Below are 24,128 nucleotides of genomic sequence, written 5' to 3'. Positions count from 1 at the left end.
CATAATCTGCATGATGTGGTCGTTTTGGGGTTGCCATGGCTACAGGTTCATAATCCAGTATTGGACTGGAAATCTATGTCTGTGTCCAGCTGGGGTTGCCAGGGGGTACATGGTGATGTTCCATTTTTGTCTATTTCGTCTTCCACTCCTTCTGAAGTTCCAGAGTTTTTGTCGGATTATCGGGATGTATTTGATGAGCCCAAAGCCAGTGCCCTACCTCCTCATAGGGATTGCGATTGTGCAATTAATTTGATTCCTGGTAGTAAGTTTCCTAAGGGCCGATTGTTCAATTTATCTGTGCCAAAACACGCCGCTATGCGGAGTTATATAAAGGAATCCTTGGAGAAGGGTCATATTCGCCCGTCGTCGTCACCATTGGGAGCAGGGTTCTTTTTTGTGGCCAAGAAGGATGGTTCTTTGAGACCTTGTATTGATTACCGCCTTCTTAATAAAATTACAGTCAAATTTCAGTATCCTTTGCCGTTGCTGTCTGATTTGTTTGCTCGTATTAAAGGGGCTAGTTGGTTCACCAAGATAGATCTTCGAGGGGCGTATAATCTTGTGCGTATTAAACAAGGCGATGAATGGAAAACAGTATTTAATATGCCCGAGGGCCATTTTGAGTACCTGGTTATGCCATTCGGGCTTTCCAATGCTCCATCAGTATTTCAGTCCTTTATGCATGACATCTTCCGAGAGTACCTGGATAAATTCCTGATTGTGTATTTGGATGATATTTTGGTCTTTTCGGATGATTGGGAGTCTCATGTGAAGCAGGTCAGAATGGTGTTCCAGGTCCTTCGTGCGAATTCCTTGTTTGTGAAGGGGTCAAAGTGTCTCTTTGGAGTTCAGAAGGTTTCATTTTTGGGGTTCATTTTTTCCCCTTCTACTATCGAGATGGACCCTGTTAATGTCCAAGCCATTTACGATTGGACTCAGCCGACATCTGTGAAGAGCCTGCATAAGTTCCTGGGCTTTGCTAATTTTTATCGGCGCTTCATTGCTAATTTTTCTAGTGTTGCTAAACCGTTGACTGATTTGACCAAGAAGGGTGCTGATGTGGTCAATTGGTCTTCTGCAGCTGTAGAGGCTTTTCAGGAGTTGAAGCGTCGTTTTTCTTCTGCCCCTGTGCTGTGCCAGCCAGATGTTTCGCTCCCGTTTCAGGTTGAGGTTGATGCTTCTGAGATTGGAGCTGGGGCTGTTTTGTCGCAAAGAAGTTCTGATGGCTCGGTGATGAAGCCATGTGCTTTCTTTTCTAGAAAGTTTTCGCCTGCTGAGCGCAATTATGATGTTGGCAATCGAGAGTTGTTGGCCATGAAGTGGGCATTCGAGGAGTGGCGTCATTGGCTTGAAGGAGCCAAGCATCGCGTGGTGGTCTTGACAGATCACAAGAATTTGACTTATCTTGAATCTGCCAAACGGTTGAATCCGAGACAGGCTCGATGGTCGTTATTTTTCTCCCGTTTTGATTTTGTGGTTTCGTACCTTCCGGGCTCTAAAAATGTGAAGGCTGATGCCCTGTCAAGGAGTTTTGTGCCTGACTCTCCGGGTGTTCCTGAGCCGGCGGGTATTCTCAAAGAGGGGGTAATTTTGTCTGCCATCTCCCCTGATTTGCGGCGGATGCTGCAAAAATTTCAGGCTGATAGACCTGACCTTTGCCCAGCGGAGAAACTGTTTGTCCCTGATAGATGGACTAGTAGAGTTATCTCTGAGATTCATTGTTCAGTGTTGGCTGGGCATCCTGGAATCTTTGGTACCAGAGATTTGGTGGCTAGATCCTTTTGGTGGCCGTCTTTGTCACGGGATGTGCGTTCTTTTGTGCAGTCCTGTGGGACTTGTGCTCGGGCTAAGCCCTGCTGTTCTCGTGCCAGTGGGTTGCTTTTGCCCTTGCCGGTCCCGAAGAGGCACTGGACGCATATTTCTATGGATTTTATTTCGGATATCCCCGTCTCTCAAAAGATGTCGGTCATTTGGGTGGTTTGTGATCGCTTTTCTAAGATGGTCCATTTGGTACCCTTGTCTAAATTGCCTTCCTCCTCTGATTTGGTGCCACTATTTTCCCAGCATGTGGTTCGTTTACATGGTATCCCGGAGAACATCGTTTCTGACAGAAGTTCCCAGTTTGTTTCGAGGTTTTGGCGATCTTTTTGTGCTAGGATGGGCATTGATTTGTCTTTTTCCTCGGCTTTCCATCCTCAGACAAATGGCCAAACCGAACGAACTAATCAGACTTTGGAAACATATCTGAGATGCTTTGTTTCTGCTGATCAGGATGATTGGGTGTCCTTTTTGCCGCTGGCTGAGTTCGCCCTTAATAATCGGGCCAGCTCGGATACTTTGGTTTCGCCGTTTTTCTGCAATTCTGGTTTCCATCCGCGTTTCTCTTCAGGTCAGGTTGAGTCTTCGGACTGTCCTGGTGTAGATACTGTGGTGGATAGGTTGCAGCAGATTTGGACTCATGTGGTGGACAATTTGACATTGTCCCAGGAGAAGGCTCAACGTTTCGCTAACCGCCGGCGTTGTGTGGGTCCCCGACTTTGTGTTGGGGATTTGGTTTGGTTGTCGTCTCGTTATGTTCCTATGAAGGTTTCCTCTCCTAAGTTTAAGCCTCGTTTCATTGGTCCGTATAAGATTTCTGAGGTTATCAATCCTGTGTCATTTCGTTTGGCCCTTCCTGCTTCTTTTGCCATCCATAATGTGTTCCATAGGTCATTGTTGCGGAGATACGTGGCGCCTGTGGTTCCATCCGCTGATCCTCCTGCCCCGGTGTTGGTTGAGAGGGAGTTGGAGTATGTGGTGGAGAAGATTTTGGATTCTCGTATTTCGAGACGGAAACTCCAGTACCTGGTCAAGTGGAAGGGTTATGGTCAGGAAGATAATTCCTGGGTTTTTGCCTCTGATGTTCATGCTGCCGATCTGGTTCGTGCCTTTCATTTGGCTCGTCCTGGTCGGCCTGGGGGCTCTGGTGAGGGTTCGGTGACCCCTCCTCAAGGGGGGGGGACTGTTGTGAGTTCTGTTGTCGGGCTCCCTCCTGTGGTCATGAATGGTACTTCGGCTGGTTCTGTCCATGGACTTTCTCTGGTGGCTGTGGGTGTTTCTGAGTTTCCTTCCTCAGGTGACGAGGTTAATTCGTTAGCTGGCTGCTCTATTTAACTCCACTTAGATCTTTGCTCCAGGCCACCTGTCAATGTTCCAGTATTGGTCTAGTTCACTCCTGGATCGTTCTTGTGACCTGTCTTCCCAGCGAAGCTAAGTGACTGCTTGTTTTTCTCTGGTTTGCTATTTTTCTGTCCAGCTTGCTATTTCGATTGTTTTTGCTTGCTGGAAGCTCTGGGACGCAGAGGGAGCGCCTCTGCACCGTGAGTCGGTGCGGAGGGTCTTTTTGCGCCCTCTGCGTTGTCTTTTTGTAGGTTTTTGTGCTGACCGCAAAGTAACCTTTCCTATCCTCGGTCTGTCCAGTAAGTCGGGCCTCACTTTGCTAAATCTATTTCATCTCTGTGTTTGTATTTTCATCTTTACTCACAGTCATTATATGTGGGGGGCTGCCTTTTCCTTTGGGGAATTTCTCTGAGGCAAAGTAGGCTTTATTTTTCTATCTTCAGGGCTAGCTAGTTTCTTAGGCTGTGCCGAGTTGCATAGGGAGCGTTAGGCGCAATCCACGGCTTTTTCTAGTGTGGTTGATAGGATTAGGGATTGCGGTCAGCAGAGTTCCCACGTCCCAGAGCTCGTCCTATATTATCAGTAACTATCAGGTCATTCCGTGTGCTCTTATCCACCAGGTCCATTATTGTCCTGACCACCAGGTCACAACACTTACTTACCTGGGCCTAGTAACTGTGTGAGCCTCTCATTACAGTTGTCCTCCGCTGAACAAAGCAATGCCGCCTGTGTACTCCTCTTACCAATTTTGAACTGCATTTAGCCTACTTTTTTAATTTAGGCCTACTAAGTCTGTCTGCGCCACTCATTAGTTGTCCTCCTCCACTGAACAAAGCAATACCGCCTGTGTACTCCTGTTACCAATTTTCAACTGCATTTAGCCTACTTACTTATTTGGGCCTAGTAACTGTGTCAGCCTCTCATTACAGTTGTCCTCCGCTGACTAAAGCAATGCCGCCTGTGTACTCCTCTTACTAATTTTGAACTGCATTTAGCCTACTTTTTTATTTTAGGTCTACTAAGTCTGTGTGAGCCTCTCATTACAGTTGTCCTCCGCTGAACAAAGCTATGCCACCTGTGTACTCCTGTTACCAATTTTGAACTGCATTTAGCCTACTTACTTACCTGGGCCTAGTAACTGTGTGAGCCTCTCATTACAGTTGTCCTCCTCCGCTGGACAAAGCTATGCCGCCTGTGTACTCCTCTTACCAATTTTGAACTGCATTTAGCCTACTATCTTACTTGGGCCTAGTAACTGTGTCAGCCTCTCATTAGTTGTCCTCCGCTGGACAAAGCTATGCCGCCTGTGTACTCCTCTTACCAATTTTGAACTGCACTTAGCCTACTTACTTACTTGGGCCTAGTAACTGTGTGAGCCTCTTATTACAGTTGTCCTCCTCCACTGGACAAAGCAATGCCGCCTGTGTACTCCTGTTATCAATTTTGAACTGCATTTAGGCTACTTACTTATTTGGGCCTAGTAACTGTGTCAGCCTCTCATTACAGTTTTCCTTCACTGATCAAAGCAATGCCGCCGGTGTACTCCTCTTACCAATTTTGAACTGCATTTAGCCTACTTTTTTATTTTAGGCCTACTAAGTCTGTGTGAGCCTCTCATTACAGTTGTCCTCCTCCACTGAACAAAGCAATGCCGCCTGTGTACTCATGTTACCAATTTTGAACTGTATTTAGCCTACTTACTTATTTGGGCCTAGTAACTGTGTCAGCCTCTCATTACAGTTATCCTCCCACGCTGAACAAAGCAATGCCGCCTGTTTACTCCTCTTACCAATTTTGAACTGCATTTAGCCTACTTTTTTATTTTAGGCCTGCTAAGTCTGTCTGAACCACTGGTTACAATTGTCCTCCACTGAACAAAGCAATGCTGCCTGTTTAGTCCTGTTACCAATTTTGAACTGCTTTAGCCTACTTTTTCATTTTGGGCCTATATCTGTTTCCTCCTCATCCTGCCCATTGCTCAGCCACTGCTAGATGAGTCTGCTGGTACATTGACCCAGACCAATACATTCCCCTTGCACTCTACACAGCCAGAATCTGACCCTGCTGAAAGTCAGCTTCCCCTTCCCGCATACTATACCACCTTACACGGGGACAAAGAGGAAGGTGCAGATGAAAGTGCAGGTTCCTTCATCAGGTGGAGGGGGGGAATACTCGTTGGCACTGGCACAGGGCCCCTCATAGTACGCAAAAGTGTCTGGCAGTGGGAGGTGCCGCCCGCCGTCAAACACACCGCCGTACTATGAGGGGCCCTGTGCCAGTGCCAACGAGTGGGCCCCCCTTGCTTGCTCAGGATTGCAGCACTTGCAAAGTTGAAATACCTCTCCCTGCTCCACCGCCATGACGTATTCCACGTTTCCTGGGCCCACGAAAATCTTGAGCCAGCCCTACCCCACCACAACTTTAGCCAAATGAGCCCCTGTTTTCAATGCCTAACTATTATTATAAAGTACATTAAGATTGACAAGCTTCAGTAATACGAATTGATGTTTTTGCCATTAAAATGGGCACTGTAGGTGTTTTCCTGTCCTCCACTCACTGCCGACTTTGATTCCCCATTGACTTGCATTGGGTTTCGTGTTTCGGTCGACCCCCGACTTTTTGCAATAATCGGTCGATTTCACCCGACCTGACTTTTGAGAAAGTCGGGTTTCGTGAAACCCGACTCGATCCTAAAAAAGTAAAAGTCGCTCAACTCTACCCTGTAGTGCCCAGAAAGGACATCACCTGTTTCTTGGTCCTGGGGGTGGGCCAGGACACAATCGTGTCCACTTTCCCAGGTTCTGGCTTCATGGACTTCCCACCTACCCGGTGCCCCAGGTAGTGGAACTCTCTCATGCCCATCTGGCACTTTCCCGGCTTGATGGTCAGACTGGCTTGTTGAATTTGCCTGAGCACCTCCTGGAGATGCTGCAGGTGTTCATCCCAGGAGGAACTGAAGATGGCAATGTCATCCAAATACGCCACAGTGTACTTCTCCAGTCCCTGAAGCAGGTGGTTGACCATCCGCTGGAAAGTGGCCAAGGTATTCTTCATGCCGAAGGGACTGGTACAGTCCGAAGGGTGTGATAAAGGCGGACTTCTCCTGCACCTTGGGGCTTAGGGGAATCTGCCAGTATCCTCGACTCAGATCCATTATGGCCAGATATTTTGCACCAGCTAACCGCTTAAGCAGCTCCTCAATGCACGGCATTGGGTGCCCGTCAGAGGCTTTGTGTTACGGATCTGCAACAAAGGACTAAGGTAGAAGGGGGAAAACTGACCCTGCACTATGACTAGGCTGAAACCCTACGAAGGAGTGGGCGACCCATTCGTTGTGAATAGACCCACCGACGATCCTAGGTTAATCTCAAATGAAGACCTATAGTTAAGGGGAAGGGGCACCCTAAAAGAACTAAGGACTGGGTACAAAAACGAGTCACCTCCTAGTGGAAAACACCGAGAAGGCTGCAGAAACCAATAGAAAACATAAACTAAGGCTACCAGAACCAGAGGTACCAGCACTGCAGAAATAACACACACAGAAGACAAAGCAAAGTACCAAGCTAGAGCTCAAGCAGATAAACACTATTGTCCAGCAAGGACTGGGAGGCAGGTGCTGGTTAATAAAGAGTGAAACAAACACCTGACCAGGGCCATATTTGCCACTAGGCACTCGATGGCACGTGCCTAGGGCGGGGCAATGCAGGGGGGGGCGGCACCTGAGCAGGTTTTTTTTTTTTTTCTTTTTTTTAATTATTATTATAAAGTCCGGTTTGGCCCCGCCCCCTTATCCCCCCCCGGCGCCACCGCTGATGCCTCCTTGCTGGCCCAGCCCCCCCCCCCCCTTGAAGGCATGCGGACAGTATTGTTGACTATGACATACTCACCTCACCTGCTCCAGCGGTGCCGGCTGGTCTGCTCTCAGCGACTGCAACTCGCCCTGAGTGAGCTGCGGTCACATGGTACCGCCTGATTAAGGTGATGAATATGCATGCATATTCATCACCTTAATCAGGCGGCACCATGATCCATCTGACCGCGGCGCTCACAGGGTGAGTTGCAGTCGCTGAGAGCAGACCAGCCGGCACCGCTGGAGCAGGTGAGGTGAGTATGTCATAGTCAACAATACTGTACGCATGTCTTCAAGGGGGGGGGCTGGGCCAGCAAGGAGGCATCAGCGGTGGCGCCGGGGGGGATAAGGGGGCGGGGCAAAATAGGGACATTGCTGCGCAGGGAGTGGGACAGAGCACAGAGGTGGTGGAGCCTGGATTCCATTCTTCTGCGCGGCCGCGGTCCGCGGTGTACAGTGAGGTAACTTAATGATGACAGCGCCAGGGAGGACGGGGGGTGCCGGGGAGGATGAAGGAGGACCGTGGTGGACAGGGAGCCAACGAGCCATACAAGATGGGAGCGTCGTGTCGGGGAGCCGATGATGGAGCCACCCCCACGCGGCCAGGCCCAGGGCAGGGGCCAGGGGGGGTGATGACGAGCCAGCCAAGCATACGGCGGGGCCCGGGGCCGGCCCGGGGGGGGTTGGGATGGGAGATGAGCCAGTGCACGCATAGGGGTTTGATGAGCCAGTGCTGAGCCACCCATGCGCCACCCATGCTGCATACATACAGCAGGGAGGGGGAGATGAGCTACGCATGGGGAGGGGGAGATGAGCCACGCATGGGGGGGGATGAGCCAGTGCTGAGCCACCCATGCATACAGGGAGGGGGAGATGAGCCACGCATACAAGGGGGGGGGATGGGAGATGAGCCAGTGCCTGAGCCACCCATGCATACAGGGAGGGGGAGATGAGCCACCTATGCATACAGGGAGGGGGAGATGAGCCATGCATACATGATGGGAGGGGGGGGGTTGGCCATTATACAGTATGCATGGAGCATCATATGTGGTCATTATACAGTATTGAGCATCATATGTGGCCATTATACAGTATTGAGCATCATGTGTGGCTGGCTATTATACAGTATGGAGCATCATGTGTGGTCATTATACAGTATGGAGCATCATGTGCGGCCATTATACAGTATGGAGCATCATGTGCGGTCATTGTACAGTATGGAGCATCATGTGCGGTCATTGTACAGTATGGAGCATCATGTGAGGTCATTATACAGTATGAAGCATCATGTATGGCCATTATACAGTATGGAGCATCATGTGTGGCCATTATACAGTATGGAGCATCATGTGCGGTCATTGTACAGTATGGAGCATCATGTGCGGTCATTATACAGTATGAAGCATCATGTGCGGCCATTATACAGTATGGAGCATCATGTGTGGCTATTATACAGTATGGATCATCATGTGCGGTCATTATACAGTATGGAGCATCATGTAGGGCCATTATACAGTATTGAGCATCATGTGAGGTCATTATACAGTATGGAGCATCATGTGCGGTCATTATACAGTATTGAGCATCATGTGCGGTCATTATACAGTATGGAGCATCATGTAGGGCCATTATACAGTATGGAGCATCATGTGCGGCCATTATACAGTATGGAGCATCATGTGCGGTCATTGTACAGTATGGAGCATCATGTGCGGTTATTATACAGTATGAAGCATCATGTGCGGCCATTATACAGTATGGAGCATCATGTGTGGCTATTATACAGTATGGATCATCATGTGCGGTCATTATACAGTATGGAGCATCATGTGTGGCTATTATACAGTATGGATCATCATGTGTGGCCATTATACAGTATTGAGCATCATGTGAGGTCATTATACAGTATGGAGCATCATGTGCGGTCATTATACAGTATTGAGCATCATGTGCGGTCATTATACAGTATGGAGCATCATGTATGGCCATTATACAGTATGGAGCATCATGTGCGGCCATTATACAGTATGGAGCATCATGTGCGGTCATTATACAGTATGGATCATCATGTGCAGCCATTATACAGTATTGAGCATCATGTAACATAGTAACATAGTAACATAGTTAGTAAGGCCGAAAAAAGACATTTGTCCATCCAGTTCAGCCTATATTATTCATAGTAACATAGTTAGTAAGGCCGAAAAAAGACATTTGTCCATCCAGTTCAGCCTATATTCCATCATAATAAATACCCAGATCTACGTCCTTCTACAGAACCTAATAATTGTATGATACAATATTGTTCTGCTCCAGGAAGACATCCAGGCCTCTCTTGAACCCCTCGACTGAGTTCGCCATCACCACCTCCTCAGGCAAGCAATTCCAGATTCTCACTGCCCTAACAGTAAAGAATCCTCTTCTATGTTGGTGGAAAAACCTTCTCTCCTCCAGACGCAAAGAATGCCCCCTTGTGCCCGTCACCTTCCTTGGTATAAACAGATCCTCAGCGAGATATTTGTATTGTCCCCTTATATACTTATACATGGTTATTAGATCGCCCCTCAGTCGTCTTTTTTCTAGACTAAATAATCCTAATTTCGCTAATCTATCTGGGTATTGTAGTTCTCCCATCCCCTTTATTAATTTTGTTGCCCTCCTTTGTACTCTCTCTAGTTCCATTATATCCTTCCTGAGCACCGGTGCCCAAAACTGGACACAGTACTCCATGTGCGGTCTAACTAGGGATTTGTACAGAGGCAGTATAATGCTCTCATCATGTGTATCCAGACCTCTTTTAATGCACCCCATGATCCTGTTTGCCTTGGCAGCTGCTGCCTGGCACTGGCTGCTCCAGGTAAGTTTATCATTAACTAGGATCCCCAAGTCCTTCTCCCTGTCAGATTTACCCAGTGGTTTCCCGTTCAGTGTGTAATGGTGATATTGATTCCCTCTTCCCATGTGTATAACCTTACATTTATCATTGTTAAACCTCATCTGCCACCTTTCAGCCCAAGTTTCCAACTTATCCAGATCCATCTGTAGCAGAATACTATCTTCTCTTGTATTAACTGCTTTACATAGTTTTGTATCATCTGCAAATATCGATATTTTACTGTGTAAACCTTCTACCAGATCATTAATGAATATGTTGAAGAGAACAGGTCCCAATACTGACCCCTGCGGTACCCCACTGGTCACAGCGACCCAGTTAGAGACTATACCATTTATAACCACCCTCTGCTTTCTATCACTAAGCCAGTTACTAACCCATTTACACACATTTTCCCCCAGACCAAGCATTCTCATTTTGTGTACCAACCTCTTGTGCGGCACGGTATCAAACGCTTTGGAAAAATCGAGATATACCACGTCCAATGACTCACCGTGGTCCAGTCTATAGCTTACCTCTTCATAAAAACTGATTAGATTGGTTTGACAGGAGCGATTTCTCATAAACCCATGCTGATATGGAGTTAAACAGTTATTCTCATTGAGATAATCCAGAATAACATCCCTGAGAAACCCTTCAAATATTTTACCAACAATAGAGGTTAGACTTACTGGCCTATAATTTCCAGGTTCACTTTTAGAGCCCTTTTTGAATATTGGCACCACATTTGCTATGCGCCAGTCCTGCGGAACAGACCCTGTCGCTATAGAGTCACTAAAAATAAGAAATAATGGTTTATCTATTACATTACTTAGTTCTCTTAGTACTCGTGGGTGTATGCCATCCGGACCCGGAGATTTATCTATTTTAATCTTATTTAGCCGGTTTCGCACCTCTTCTTGGGTTAGATTGGTGACTCTTAATATAGGGTTTTCATTGTTTCTTGGGATTTCACCTAGCATTTCATTTTCCACCGTGAATACCGTGGAGAAGAAGGTGTTTAATATGTTAGCTTTTTCCTCGTCATCTACAACCATTCTTTCCTCACTATTTTTTAAGGGGCCTACATTTTCAGTTTTTATTCTTTTACTATTGATATAGTTGAAGAACAGTTTGGGATTAGTTTTACTCTCCTTAGCAATGTGCTTCTCTGTTTCCTTTTTGGCAGCTTTAATTAGTTTTTTAGATAAAGTATTTTTCTCCCTATAGTTTTTTAGAGCTTCAATGGTGCCATCCTGCTTTAGTAGTGCAAATGCTTTCTTTTTACTGTTAATTGCCTGTCTTACTTCTTTGTTTAGCCACATTGGGTTTTTCCTATTTCTAGTCCTTTTATTCCCACAAGGTATAAACCGCTTACAGTGCCTATTTAGGATGTTCTTAAACATTTCCCATTTATTATCTGTATTCTCATTTCTGAGGATATTGTCCCAGTCTACCAGATTAAGGGCATCTCTAAGCTGTTCAAACTTTGCCTTCCTAAAGTTCAATGTTTTTGTGACTCCCTGACAAGTCCCCCTAGTGAAAGACAGGTGAAACTGCACAATATTGTGGTCGCTAGTTCCTAAATGCCCAACCACCTGCAGATTTGTTATTCTGTCAGGTCTATTAGATAGTATTAGGTCTAAAAGTGCTGCTCCTCTGGTTGGATTCTGCACCAATTGTGAAAGATAATTTTTCTTGGTTATTAGCAGAAACCTGTTGCCTTTATGGGTTTCACAGGTTTCTGTTTCCCAGTTAATATCCGGGTAGTTAAAGTCCCCCATAACCAGGACCTCATTATGGGTTGCAGCTTCATCTATGTGCTTTAGAAGTAGACTTTCCATGTTTTCTGTTATATTTGGGGGTTTGTAACAGACCCCAATGAGAATTTTGTTACCATTTTTCCCTCCATGAATTTCAACCCATATGGACTCGACATCCTCATTCCCTTCGCTAATATCCTCCCTTAAAGTGGACTTTAGACAAGACTTTACATAGAGACTAACCCCTCCTCCTCTCCGATTTTTACGATCCTTTCTAAACAGACTGTAACCCTGTAAGTTAACTGCCCAGTCATAGCTTTCATCTAACCATGTCTCGGTTATTCCCACTATGTCAAAGTTACCTGTAGATATTTCTGCTTCTAGTTCTTCCATCTTGTTTGTCAGGCTTCTGGCGTTTGCGAGCATGCAGTTTAGAGGATTTTGTTTTGTTCCAATCTCCTCACTGTGGATTGTTTTAGAAATGTTCTTACCTCCCTTCTGAGTATGTTTTCCTGGGTCGTCTTTGTTCGAGTCTAATGTTTTTCTTCCCGTCCCCTCTTCTTCTAGTTTAACGCCCTCCTGATGAGTGTAGCGAGTCTTCTGGCGAATGTGTGTTTCCCAGGTTTGTTGAGGTGTAGTCCGTCTCTGGCGAGGAGTCCATCATACCAGTAATTCACACCGTGGTCCAGGAATCCAAATCCTTGTTGTCTGCACCATCGTCTTAGCCAGTTGTTTGCATCAAGGATCCTGTTCCATCTCCTGGTGCCATGCCCATCTACTGGAAGGATAGAAGAAAAAACTACCTGTGCATCCAGTTCCTTTACTTTCTTCCCCAACTCTTCAAAGTCCTTGCAGATTGTCGGTAGGTCCTTCCTTGCCGTGTCATTGGTGCCAACATGTATCAGAAGAAATGGGTGGACGTCCTTGGAGCTGAAGAGCTTTGGTATCCTATCGGTCACATCCTTGATCATCGCACCTGGAAGGCAGCATACTTCTCTTGCAGTTATGTCCGGTCTGCAGATGGCTGCTTCTGTGCCTCTCAGTAGTGAGTCTCCCACCACCACCACTCTTCGTTGCTTCTTGGCTGTACTTTTTGCTGTCACTTGTTGCTGTGTGCCCTTTTCTTTTTTGCTTGCTGGTATTGCTTCATTCTTAGGTGTGCCATCTTCATCCTCTACAAAGATTTGATATCGGTTCTTCAGTTGTGTGGTTGGTGATTTCTCCATGGTCTTCTTGCTTCTTTTGGTCACATGCTTCCACTCATCTGCTTTTGGAGGTTCTCTGACACTTTTTGCACCTTCTGTGACCAGTAGAGATGCTTCTGTTCTGTCTAGAAAGTCTTCATTCTCTTTGATGAGTTTCAAAGTTGCTATTCTTTCTTCCAGACCCCGCACCTTTTCTTCTAAAAGGGCCACTAGTCTACACTTCTGACAGGTGAAATTGGATTCTTCTTCTGGATTCTGTATAATGTGCGGTCATTATACAGTATGAAGCATCATGTATGGCCATTATACAGTATGGAGCATCATGTGCGGTCATTATACAGTATGAAGCATCATGTATGGCCATTATACAGTATGGAGCATCATGTGTGGCCATTATACAGTATGGAGCATCATGTGTGGCTATTATACAGTATGGATCATCATGTGCGGTCATTATACAGTATGGAGCATCATGTGCGGCCATTATACAGTATGGAGCATCATGTGCGGTCATTATACAGTATGGATCATCATGTAGGGCCATTATACAGTATTGAGCATCATGTGCGGCCATTATACAGTATGGAGCATCATGTGTGGCTATTATACAGTATGGAGCATCATGTGCGGCCATTATACAGTATGGAGCATCATGTGCGGTCATTATACAGTATGGATCATCATGTAGGGCCATTATACAGTATTGAGCATCATGTGCGGCCATTATACAGTATGGAGCATCATGTGTGGCTATTATACAGTATGGAGCATCATGTGCGGCCATTATACAGTATTGAGCATCATGTGAGGTCATTATACAGTATGGATCATCATGTAGGGCCATTATACAGTATGGAGCATCATGTGCGGCCATTATACAGTATGGAGCATCATGTGCGGCTATTATACAGTATTGAGCATCATGTGGAGCCATTATACAGTATTGAGCATCATGTAGGGTCATTATACAGTATTGAGCATCATGTGCGGCCATTATACAGTATTGAGCATCATGTGAGGTCATTATACAGTATGGAGCATCATGTAGGGCCATTATACAGTATGGAGCATCATGTGCGGCCATTATACAGTATTGAGCATCATGTGAGGTCATTATACAGTATTGAGCATCATGTGCGGCCATTATACAGTATTGAGCATCATGTGAGGTCATTATACAGTATTGAGCATCATGTGCGGCCATTATACAGTATTGAGCATCATGTGAGGTCATTATACAGTATGGAGCATCATGTAGGGCCATTATACAGTATGGAGCATCATGTGCGGCCATTATACAGTATTGAGCATCATGTGCGGCCATTATACAGTATTGAGCATCATGTGAGGTCATTATACAGTATGGAGCATCATGTAGGGCCATTATACAGTATGTGGAGCACTGCGTAGCCATTATACAGTATGGAGCACTGCGTGGCCATATTTTTTTGTTTTAATTATTGTATATGAAACAGTGTGATCAGCAGTGCTGAATGGGTGTGGTTGGGACTTGGATATGGGTGTGATTAGTTGTGAAATGGGTGTGGTCAGAGGCGTGGCCCAAAATTTGCCGCGGCGCACGTAGTGCGCCACAACCTTTACACCTTTTTCCCTTCTTCAAAAGTTGGGAGGTATGGTACCGCATTTCCCAGATCACAGCAAGTACCGCAAATCCCATAGGGAATGAATGAAACCAAACGCAGTGTTGCCGTAAGTGATCCGTTACGCGGCAGATGCAGAAAAACTGCCCGATCTGCTGCAAAAGGCGACTTTCACATCAGCGATTCTTGCCAAAGTCACTGCGGATAGTGTCATAGTCACCAATGGGGGAGGCAGCACTAAAAGTGCCTAGGGCAGCAGAAACTCTAAATACGGCCCTGCACCTGACCCAAGACAAACCCAGCACCAGAGGAAAAAGACCAGCAGCCAGAACTCCACAAGAAAATGGCGGATAGTCACAAACTAAACAGATTCTGACAGTACCCCCCCCCCTTTAACGAGGATCCCCCAGATCCTCTAGGCTGGGCCTTATTCGGAAATCTGCTGTGAAAAGCCTTAATAATAATAATAATAATAATCTTTATGTATATAGCACCAACATATTCCGCAGCGCTTTACAGTTTAACAGTTTCAAGCACAACAGTCATAAGTAACAATGTTAACAATACAATAATTAATAATACAATAATGAGCCGCCCCTGCTGGTGAGAGCTTACAGTCTACAATGAGGTGGGGAGATACAAAGTACAGGTGTGTATTCACATTGATGTATTTACACTGAGGGTCCGGCCAGACTGATCGACCTTCTTGTTCCGGCAATCCCTGGATGGCCAAACAAGACTCATGACATTCCGTAAACAAAGTTCTCCTCAGGGCTTTAGGCACAAATAATTTCCCATACGGAGTGTTAGTTGGTGCCGCATCCTGGGTTTTAAGAATGCTATTTTCCAACTCCGAACCTGATGCTGCCACGACCCCTCTCTGCAGAATAGATTCTTCCTTTTCAGTATTAACTGCTGGGGAGAAACCTCGAGACAAAGCATCAGCTTTAACATTTTTTGTCCCAGGGATATAAGTTACAGAGAAATGGAACCCAGCAAAAAACAATGCCCACCTAGCTTGACGGGCATTCAAATCCAGGTAGATCAGGTTCTTATGATCAGAAAAGACAGTATAGGATGTCTAGCGTCCTCCAAAAAAAGTCGCCAATGCTCAAACACAAGCTTAATAGCCAGCAATTCTCGGATCCCAACATCGTAGTTGAGCTCCGCCTCTGAAATTTTTTTTAGAAAAGAAGGCACAGGGATGCACCCCATCCTCTCCCTCCTGGGACAGAACAGCCCCCACTCCTACTGATGAGGCGTCCACCTCTACCAGAAAGGGCTTAGTCTCATCTGTCTGGATCAAAACAGGAGCAGAGCTCAATCTCTCCTTGAGATGCTCAAAAGCTTTACCAGCCTCAGGGGACCACTGGACAGTATTGGAACCCTTCTTAGTAAGATCAGTAAGGGGTTTTGCGATAACAGAAAAATTCTTTATGAATTTTCTATAATAATTAGCAAACCCCAACAATCTCTGAATCGTCTTCAAGCATTCAGGTCTAGGCCACTCCAATACCGCCTGAACCTTCACCGGATCCATCTCAAAACCATCACTGGAAACAAAGTACCTAAAAAAACTCATTTTCTGTACCGCAAACTCGTATTTCTCCAGTTTAGCAAAGAGTGAGTTTTCTCTCAGAATCTGCAGAACTTCACAGACTCTCCGCCAATGCGACTCCAGATCGGACGAATAGATCAAAATATCCAAATAAGCAATCACACTCCTACCGATCAACGGCCTCAGGATGTCGTTAATGAAATTTTGAAAGAACGGAGCATTTGTAAGGCCGAAAGGCATAACTAGACATCAGGTACAGACTGGGACTGAAATTCAGCCCTGGCATTTGAAATCACACAGGCCCATGCTGTCCCCGCTCCCAAGTACCAGATGGGATATATTACCCTGGATGGAGGAAAGGAAGATGTACTACAAGACCAAAATTTCTAATGATAGCCATGGCCTGCTGGGGTAAGTGACAGTCAGTGACTTTGTGCTCCGTCACAACTCTTAACAGTATGGGAGTCTTGAGAACACTGATTCTGCTAACATAGCAGACAAGGCAGCCCACGACCAGACAGGCCCTTCTGGCATTTGCCAGAATTGCCAGATGGCCAGTCCGGCCCTGCTATACACTCAAAATGACCTTCCGGGGTATTAAAGACTGTCTTTTATTCATCGCCTTCTTTAACCCGCAGCAAATTATATGCCCACGGAGATCGATTTTAGAGAACCACTTGGCTCCAACTAATTGATTAAACAAATCCGGAATTAGCGGCAAGGGGAATGGATTGCGCACAGTGATCTTATTAATCTCCCTGAAATCCAGACATGGCCTAAGACCCCCATCTTTTTTTTTTTTTACAAAAAAGAACCCCACTGCCACAGGGGACTAAGAGGGTCTTATATGACCTGCAGCAAGACTAATCTGCAGGCATTCCTTTAAGGCCTCCCTCTCGGGAATCGTCAGATTAAATAAACGACTCTTAGGGAGAGTATAACCTGGGACAAACTCAATAGCGCAATCGTAATTGCTATGGGGTGGTAAAGCTTGTGACTCCACGTCTGAAAAGACTTTCCAGAATTCCTGAATGGCTTCAGGTAACTCTTTTTTCACAACAGCAGCAATTTGTACATCACAACATTTCCCATAACACACCTGACCCAGGATCTTATCGTACTTGACAACCAGTCCAGTACAGGATTGTGCATCTTTAACCAGGGTAACCCCAGGACAACTGGAAAAGGCAATGTATCAATTACAAACAAATCTAAAGATTCCTGGGGTTCCACATTCACAGTGAGTGGAAACCCGGTGACCTTCCGAGAAACGCACCCATGCTCTAGAGGAGTGTTATCAATCGCCACTACAGGAAAAGGGCATGAAAAAGGTACAGAATCAATCTTATACTTGTCTAGAAATTCTTGATCAAATTATGTGCAGAACCACAGTCCACGATCACTTGAAAATCAATCGACTGACCACGGCAGGTAGAACTACCAGAAAAAGAAACTCCTGCCGACCGTAAAAATGCAATGCGAAAGGCAGGGTTATACTGAATGACTTTTTCTTTTCTATTTTCCTTGTCTATGCGTCCTTCACATTGCTTAATAAAAGGGTCAGCCTTACCAAAATAAAGACATAGCCCCTCAGAGAAACTTCTCTGCTTTTCCTGGGAACGAGAGGACATCACCCCAAGTTGCATCAGCTCCCCACAGTCAATGGGGCTCTCCAGCAAAATTGAAACCTTCTCCTCATTCTGTCTACCTCTCGATCTTCTATCCACCTGGATAGCTAATTGCATAGCAGCCTCAAGCGTAGCAGGTGCAGGATATGCAAATCTTTAACCCTGTCATTCAAACCTGCTAAAAACTGACTCTTGAGTGCTGGATTATTCCAGCTGACCTCTGCAGACCATCATCTGAACTGGGTACAATATCTCTCAGCGTCGCCAGAACCCTGTTTCAGCCGCCTGAGTTCTGTCTCGGCTGTAGTGACCCGATCAGGATCATCATATAACACCCCCATAGCAAAAAAACCCCGCTTCTACAGACATCAAACAAGGGTCATCTGGACGCAATTGTAACAACCCTGCTGGCATCACTGCATGGCCCCCCATCCCCCACCTGCTTTTCCCACAAACTCACTTCTCCGGTCCATGCTCTGAGTTCTCTCTGCTGCCAGCTCCATGCTGTATGCCTTATGTTTCCTGCTTGTGCATGTCTTCTGTCTGTGTGCATAGGGGGGCGGCAGTTCCTTTGTCTTATTGAGACTGTGTGCACCTTGTTATGGTGTCCCCGGCCAATCACCATGAGGCTTCTTGTATTTAAGACTTTTCCACCCGGTGGTCTGGGCCTGTGCAACTTACTCCCTCAGTCAGTTCTTAGCTGCTGTGGTGCCAGGCCCTGTCTCTGTGACTTTTGTGTCCGCCACCCAGTGGAGCATTGTACACTGGTCTGTGTCCTTGTGTAGCCACCCAGTGGGGCTTCATACCCTGGCCTGACTCTGTCTTAGTCTAGTCCTGTTCCTGTGTCTGTTTATGTCCCTGTCTTGGTTTGCTTTCTCTGCCGTGCGTACTCTGTGTCTTGCTTTGCTCTGCACTCGGCTCTGCACTCCTTGACTTGTTTTGCTCTCAGCTCTGCACTCTGTATCTTGCTTTGCTCCTTGCTCTGCATTCTGTGACCTCGATCTGTACTCTGTGGTTTTGCTCTTGGCTCTGCACTCTGTAGCTTTGCTCACGGCTCTGCACTCTGACTTTGCTCAGCTCTCTGCTCTGCACTTGGTGTCTTGCTTTGCTCTTCTCTCAGCTCTGCATTCGGTGTCTTGCTTTTCGCAACTCTCGGCTCTGCACTTTGTGGTCCTTCTGTGGTCTTTCTCTGCTCTGCGGCTCCGCTCAGCTCTTGCTCTGCAGCTCCGCTCCTTGCGGTTCTACCTGGCTCCGCTCCCTGCGGTTCTACCTTGCTCCGCTCCTGCGTCTCTGCTCTTGGCTCCACCTCCTGCTCTTGGCTCCACCTCCTGCTCTTGGCTCTGCCTCCTGCTCTTCTGTTCTTGGCTCCGCCTCCCGCGTTTCTGTTCTTGGCCCCGCCTCCTGTTCTTGGCTCCGCCTCCTGCGTTTCTACTTTGCTCTGCTCCTTGCCGTCTTTCTCTACCTGTTTCTCATATACCCTCCTGTCTGAACAGGTTCTTACCGGTTTTACATACCTGCCTGCAGACCGGTCTCTACCGGTTCTTCCAGTGTACCAGCCTTGCCCGCCTGTCCTACCTGAGAGCCAGCCGTGCCCGCCTGTGTGCCAGAGTGCCCGCTTGCCTGTCTATGTTCCGTTTCCGGTAGGATCAGCATCCACAGCCAGACTCCACCCTGGAGTGGCACCTGGTAGCTTCATATTGCACAAGTCTGACCTCACTATCAGAGGCTCCAGCGAACACCTAGGAAGCTACTTAGTTACGCCCCTTCCAGGGTAGTCTCGTCTGTGGCACAGTGGGGCCACACCCCCGCATGCCCGCGCCAACCAGTCTGGGTGCAAGCGTTACAGCAATGAAAATGCCCAAACTTGCGGCTCACCTCGCAATAACGACATAATAATCCCCACACGCTGTAATTCAGCCCCTGAAGACCTGGATCTAAGCCGAAAATAAAGTAAACATGCATGTTTAAGCGCAAAAAAATTCCTGCCGTTTACCAGAAAAACATTCAGGCAAACCCACCTTAGGTCCTTCAGAGCGGATTCCAGGGCAATTACTCACGTGCTGCTGTAAGCTGGCAACTTCCAACGTTAACCCTTGCAGACGCTGAGCAAGATCTTGAACACTGTTCATGTTGCATAAATCCGGGAGGGTTTTTTTTTTTTTAATACTTCTTTCTGGCTGGACAAACTGTTACGGATTGGCAACAAAGGACTAAGGTAGAAGGGGGAAAACTGACCCTGCACTATGACTAGGTTGAAACCCTACGATAGAGTGGGCGACCCATTCCTTGCGAATAGACCCACCGACGATCCTAGGTTAATTTCAAATGAAGACCTATAGATAAGGGGAAGGGGTTCCCTAAAAGAACTAAGGACTGGGTACAAAAACGGGTCACCTCCTAGTGCAAAACACAGAGAAGGCTGCAGAAACCAATAGAAAACAGAAACTAAGGCTAGCAGAACCAGAGGTACCAGTACTGCACAAAAACACACACAACACTAAGCAAAGCACCAAGCCAGAACTCAAGGAGATTAACATTGTTGTCCACACAGAACCAGGTGGTCCGATCCTATTTTGGCATGAGAACTACAGGTGAGGCCCAAGCACTCTCTGACCATTGAATCACGCCCAGCTGTAATATCTCATCGATCTCCTGGCGGATAACCTGCTGCACCTCGTCGGAGATCCGATAGTGTTCATCGTAGTGGGGCATGATTCCCGGTGTACACCTCATGGACTCCTAACTCAGTCCTTCCAGGTCGGTTGGAGAACACGACCCGAAAGGGTTCCCATGTGGCCCGCAACTGCGACCACTGTGGTTCAGTTAAAGGGAACCTGTCACCTGAATTTGGCGGGACTGGTTTTGGGTCATATGGGCGGAGTTTTCGGGTGTTTGATTCACCCTTTCCTTACCCGCTGGCTGCATGCTGGCTGCAATATTGGATTGAAGTTCATTCTCTGTCCTCTATAGTACACGCCTGCACAAGGCAAGATTGCTTTGCGCAGGCGTGTACTATGGAGAACAGAGAATGAACTTCAATCCAATATTGCAGCCAGCATGCAGCCAGCGGGTAAGGAAAGGGTGAATCAAACACCCGAAAACTCCACCCATATGACCCAAAACCAGTCCCGCCAAATTCAGGTGACAGAGTCCCTTTAACAAGGCGCTTACCTTGGGCCAGCATGTCAAGGAGGGCGTCTTCCTCCCCGTCTTTGCGCAGGCTGCAGACCAGTAGGACGTAAGATTCATGTTCGTGATGAGCCTTCATCATGTTGACATGAAAGACCTTTCGCCTACGCCGAGCGTGGTCAAGCATGACCACGTAGAAGACCGGGTTGAGCTGTTTGTGGACGACGTATGGGCCTTCCCAGGCTGCCTGTAGCTTTTCCTTTGATACGGGGACCAGCACCCACACCTTTTGACCCACGTGGTAGGTCCGCTCCCGAGCATTCTGGTCGTACCAGTGCTTCTGATCAGCCTGAGTCTGTGTCATGTTGTCATGCACCAACCACGTCAAGGTCTGCTTTTTGTCACGGAAGTGCATGACATACTCCACTATGGACACTTCAGAAGGGTTTGGCTCCTCTTCCCAGGATTCCCTTACCAACCCAAGGGGTCCCCGGACTCGCCTGCCATACAGGAGCTCAAAGGGGGAGAACTCTGTTGAGGCCTGCGGAACTTCTCGGTAAGCGAACAGCAGGTGTAGGAGGTACCGCTCCCAGTCGCGTCTTTGGGTCTCAACCAGCATGCGTAACATCTGTTTGAGGGTACCATTGAAGCGCTCACACAAGCCATTGGTCTGTGGGTGATACGCACTCAATACCAGATGCTTCACCTGCATTCTCATACAGAGAGCCTCCATTAGGCAAAACATGAATTGGGTCCCTTGATCAGTAAGCCTCTCCCTGGGAAATCCTACCCGTAAAAAAATTGCCAACAGTGCATCTGCCACCTTATCCGCCCTAGTTGAGAACAGAGCCACTGCCTCTGGGTACCGGGTAGCGTAGTCTACCACAGTGAGAACGTATTGCTTCCCAGAATTGCTGGGGACGGCCAGCAGGCCCACAATGTCCACTGTGGAAAAGCTCCTCTATCACTGGTAAAGGGATGAGGGGAGCCTTAAGAGCAGGCTCCTCCTTCCCCACTCTTTGACAGGTGATACAGGAGCGGCAGTAGTTTGTCACATCTGTCCTCATCTTGGGCCAATAGAAGCGTTGAGACAGCCGGACCTTGGTTTTTCTGATCCCCAAGTGTCCAGCGAGCGGGATCTCATGGGCAATCCACAACTCACTCCTGAATTGGTGCGGGATGACCAGCTGTCTTTCCCTCAACCACTCCTTTTGCGATTTTCTTGGTACTGTCTCCCAGTACAACCTCCCTCGTTCCCAGAACACCCTCTCTTTATCAGTCACGGAGGTGGGCATCTCAGCGAGGTGTCTCAAATTCTCCAGGCTCGCATCTGTGTGCAGAGCGGCCTGAAACTCCTGGCTAGGGGAAGCAAGAAGCGACGTCAGGGTCCCTTCCCCACGGGAACCCTCTGGGACCTGCTCTGGGTCCATCTCTGGTTCAGTCACGCCTGTGACTGAGGAGGGTCCAAAAGGCAGAACGTTTTCTGTGTTCCAGGCACAGCCGGGGAGCAACTACGTAGGCTGTCTCCCCGGGAAATTCCACAGACCCATTAGCCGGCGCTGCTATGGTTACTACCTTGCCATCCACCCCAACATCCAAGGAGCAGTGCTACTTATGGGGCAGTTACCTTCCTCTGTGGCACTGGTCAGTTGCACGGCATCACCTTCCTCACGGTTCCCATGCATCTCCCCATTTCCCCTAGCACTATCGCTTGCTCCTGCACCTGTGAACACATCATCCTTAGGACACAAGTGGTTAGCAGGTAACACATGCACATTTTCATCATGAGCATTATCGGTATTACCCTCAGCATTTTCAGAAAAATGATTATCAGGTACATCATTAAATCATAGTAACATAGTAACATAGTTAGTAAGGCCGAAAAAAGACATTTGTCCATCCAGTTCAGCCTATATTCCATCATAATAAATACCCAGATCTACGTCCTTCTACAGAACCTAATAATTGTATGATACAATATTGTTCTGCTCCAGGAAGACATCCAGGCCTCTCTTGAACCCCTCGACTGAGTTCGCCATCACCACCTCCTCAGGCAAGCAATTCCAGATTCTCACTGCCCTAACAGTAAAGAATCCTCTTCTATGTTGGTGGAAAAACCTTCTCTCCTCCAGACGCAAAGAATGCCCCCTTGTGCCCGTCACCTTCCTTGGTATAAACAGATCCTCAGCGAGATATTTGTATTGTCCCCTTATATACTTATACATGGTTATTAGATCGCCCCTCAGTCGTCTTTTTTCTAGACTAAATAATCCTAATTTCGCTAATCTATCTGGGTATTGTAGTTCTCCCATCCCCTTTATTAATTTTGTTGCCCTCCTTTGTACTCTCTCTAGTTCCATTATATCCTTCCTGAGCACCGGTGCCCAAAACTGGACACAGTACTCCATGTGCGGTCTAACTAGGGATTTGTACAGAGGCAGTATAATGCTCTCATCATGTGTATCCAGACCTCTTTTAATGCACCCCATGATCCTGTTTGCCTTGGCAGCTGCTGCCTGGCACTGGCTGCTCCAGGTAAGTTTATCATTAACTAGGATCCCCAAGTCCTTCTCCCTGTCAGATTTACCCAGTGGTTTCCCGTTCAGTGTGTAATGGTGATATTGATTCCCTCTTCCCATGTGTATAACCTTACATTTATCATTGTTAAACTTCATCTGCCACCTTTCAGCCCAAGTTTCCAACTTATCCAGATCCATCTGTAGCAGAATACTATCTTCTCTTGTATTAACTGCTTTACATAGTTTTGTATCATCTGCAAATATCGATATTTTACTGTGTAAACCTTCTACCAGATCATTAATGAATATGTTGAAGAGAACAGGTCCCAATACTGACCCCTGCGGTACCCCACTGGTCACAGCGACCCAGTTAGAGACTATACCATTTATAACCACCCTCTGCTTTCTATCACTAAGCCAGTTACTAACCCATTTACACACATTTTCCCCCAGACCAAGCATTCTCATTTTGTGTACCAACCTCTTGTGCGGCACGGTATCAAACGCTTTGGAAAAATCGAGATATACCACGTCCAATGACTCACCGTGGTCCAGTCTATAGCTTACCTCTTCATAAAAACTGATTAGATTGGTTTGACAGGAGCGATTTCTCATAAACCCATGCTGATATGGAGTTAAACAGTTATTCTCATTGAGATAATCCAGAATAACATCCCTCAGAAACCCTTCAAATATTTTACCAACAATAGAGGTTAGACTTACTGGCCTATAATTTCCAGGTTCACTTTTAGAGCCCTTTTTGAATATTGGCACCACATTTGCTATGCGCCAGTCCTGCGGAACAGACCCTGTCGCTATAGAGTCACTAAAAATAAGAAATAATGGT

The 24,128-nt window shown here is 46.9% G+C and overlaps 1 protein-coding gene across 1 annotated transcript in view; it reads right to left on the bottom strand.

Annotated features, from left to right (window-relative positions):
• The window catches only part of LOC138674910 (macrophage mannose receptor 1-like), a 292,438-nt gene extending 271,312 nt beyond the window's left edge, over nucleotides 1–21,126 (bottom strand). Inside the window, exons 1-3 of the mRNA XM_069762733.1 lie at nucleotides 20,805–21,126; nucleotides 17,282–17,312; nucleotides 16,948–17,183 (exon numbers count right to left, since the gene is read on the bottom strand). Coding sequence (XP_069618834.1) covers nucleotides 16,948–17,183; nucleotides 17,282–17,312; nucleotides 20,805–21,126 — 589 coding nt within the window. The remainder of the gene's footprint in view (nucleotides 1–16,947; nucleotides 17,184–17,281; nucleotides 17,313–20,804) is intronic.
• Between the last annotated feature and the right edge of the window lie 3,002 nt (nucleotides 21,127–24,128).

Source organism: Ranitomeya imitator, chromosome 4 (assembly GCF_032444005.1).
Source record: "Ranitomeya imitator isolate aRanImi1 chromosome 4, aRanImi1.pri, whole genome shotgun sequence".
In the NCBI taxonomy this organism is placed as follows: domain Eukaryota; kingdom Metazoa; phylum Chordata; class Amphibia; order Anura; family Dendrobatidae; genus Ranitomeya; species Ranitomeya imitator.
Note: the sequence above shows the minus strand (reverse complement) of the source record. Positions and strands in the feature narration are given on the sequence as shown.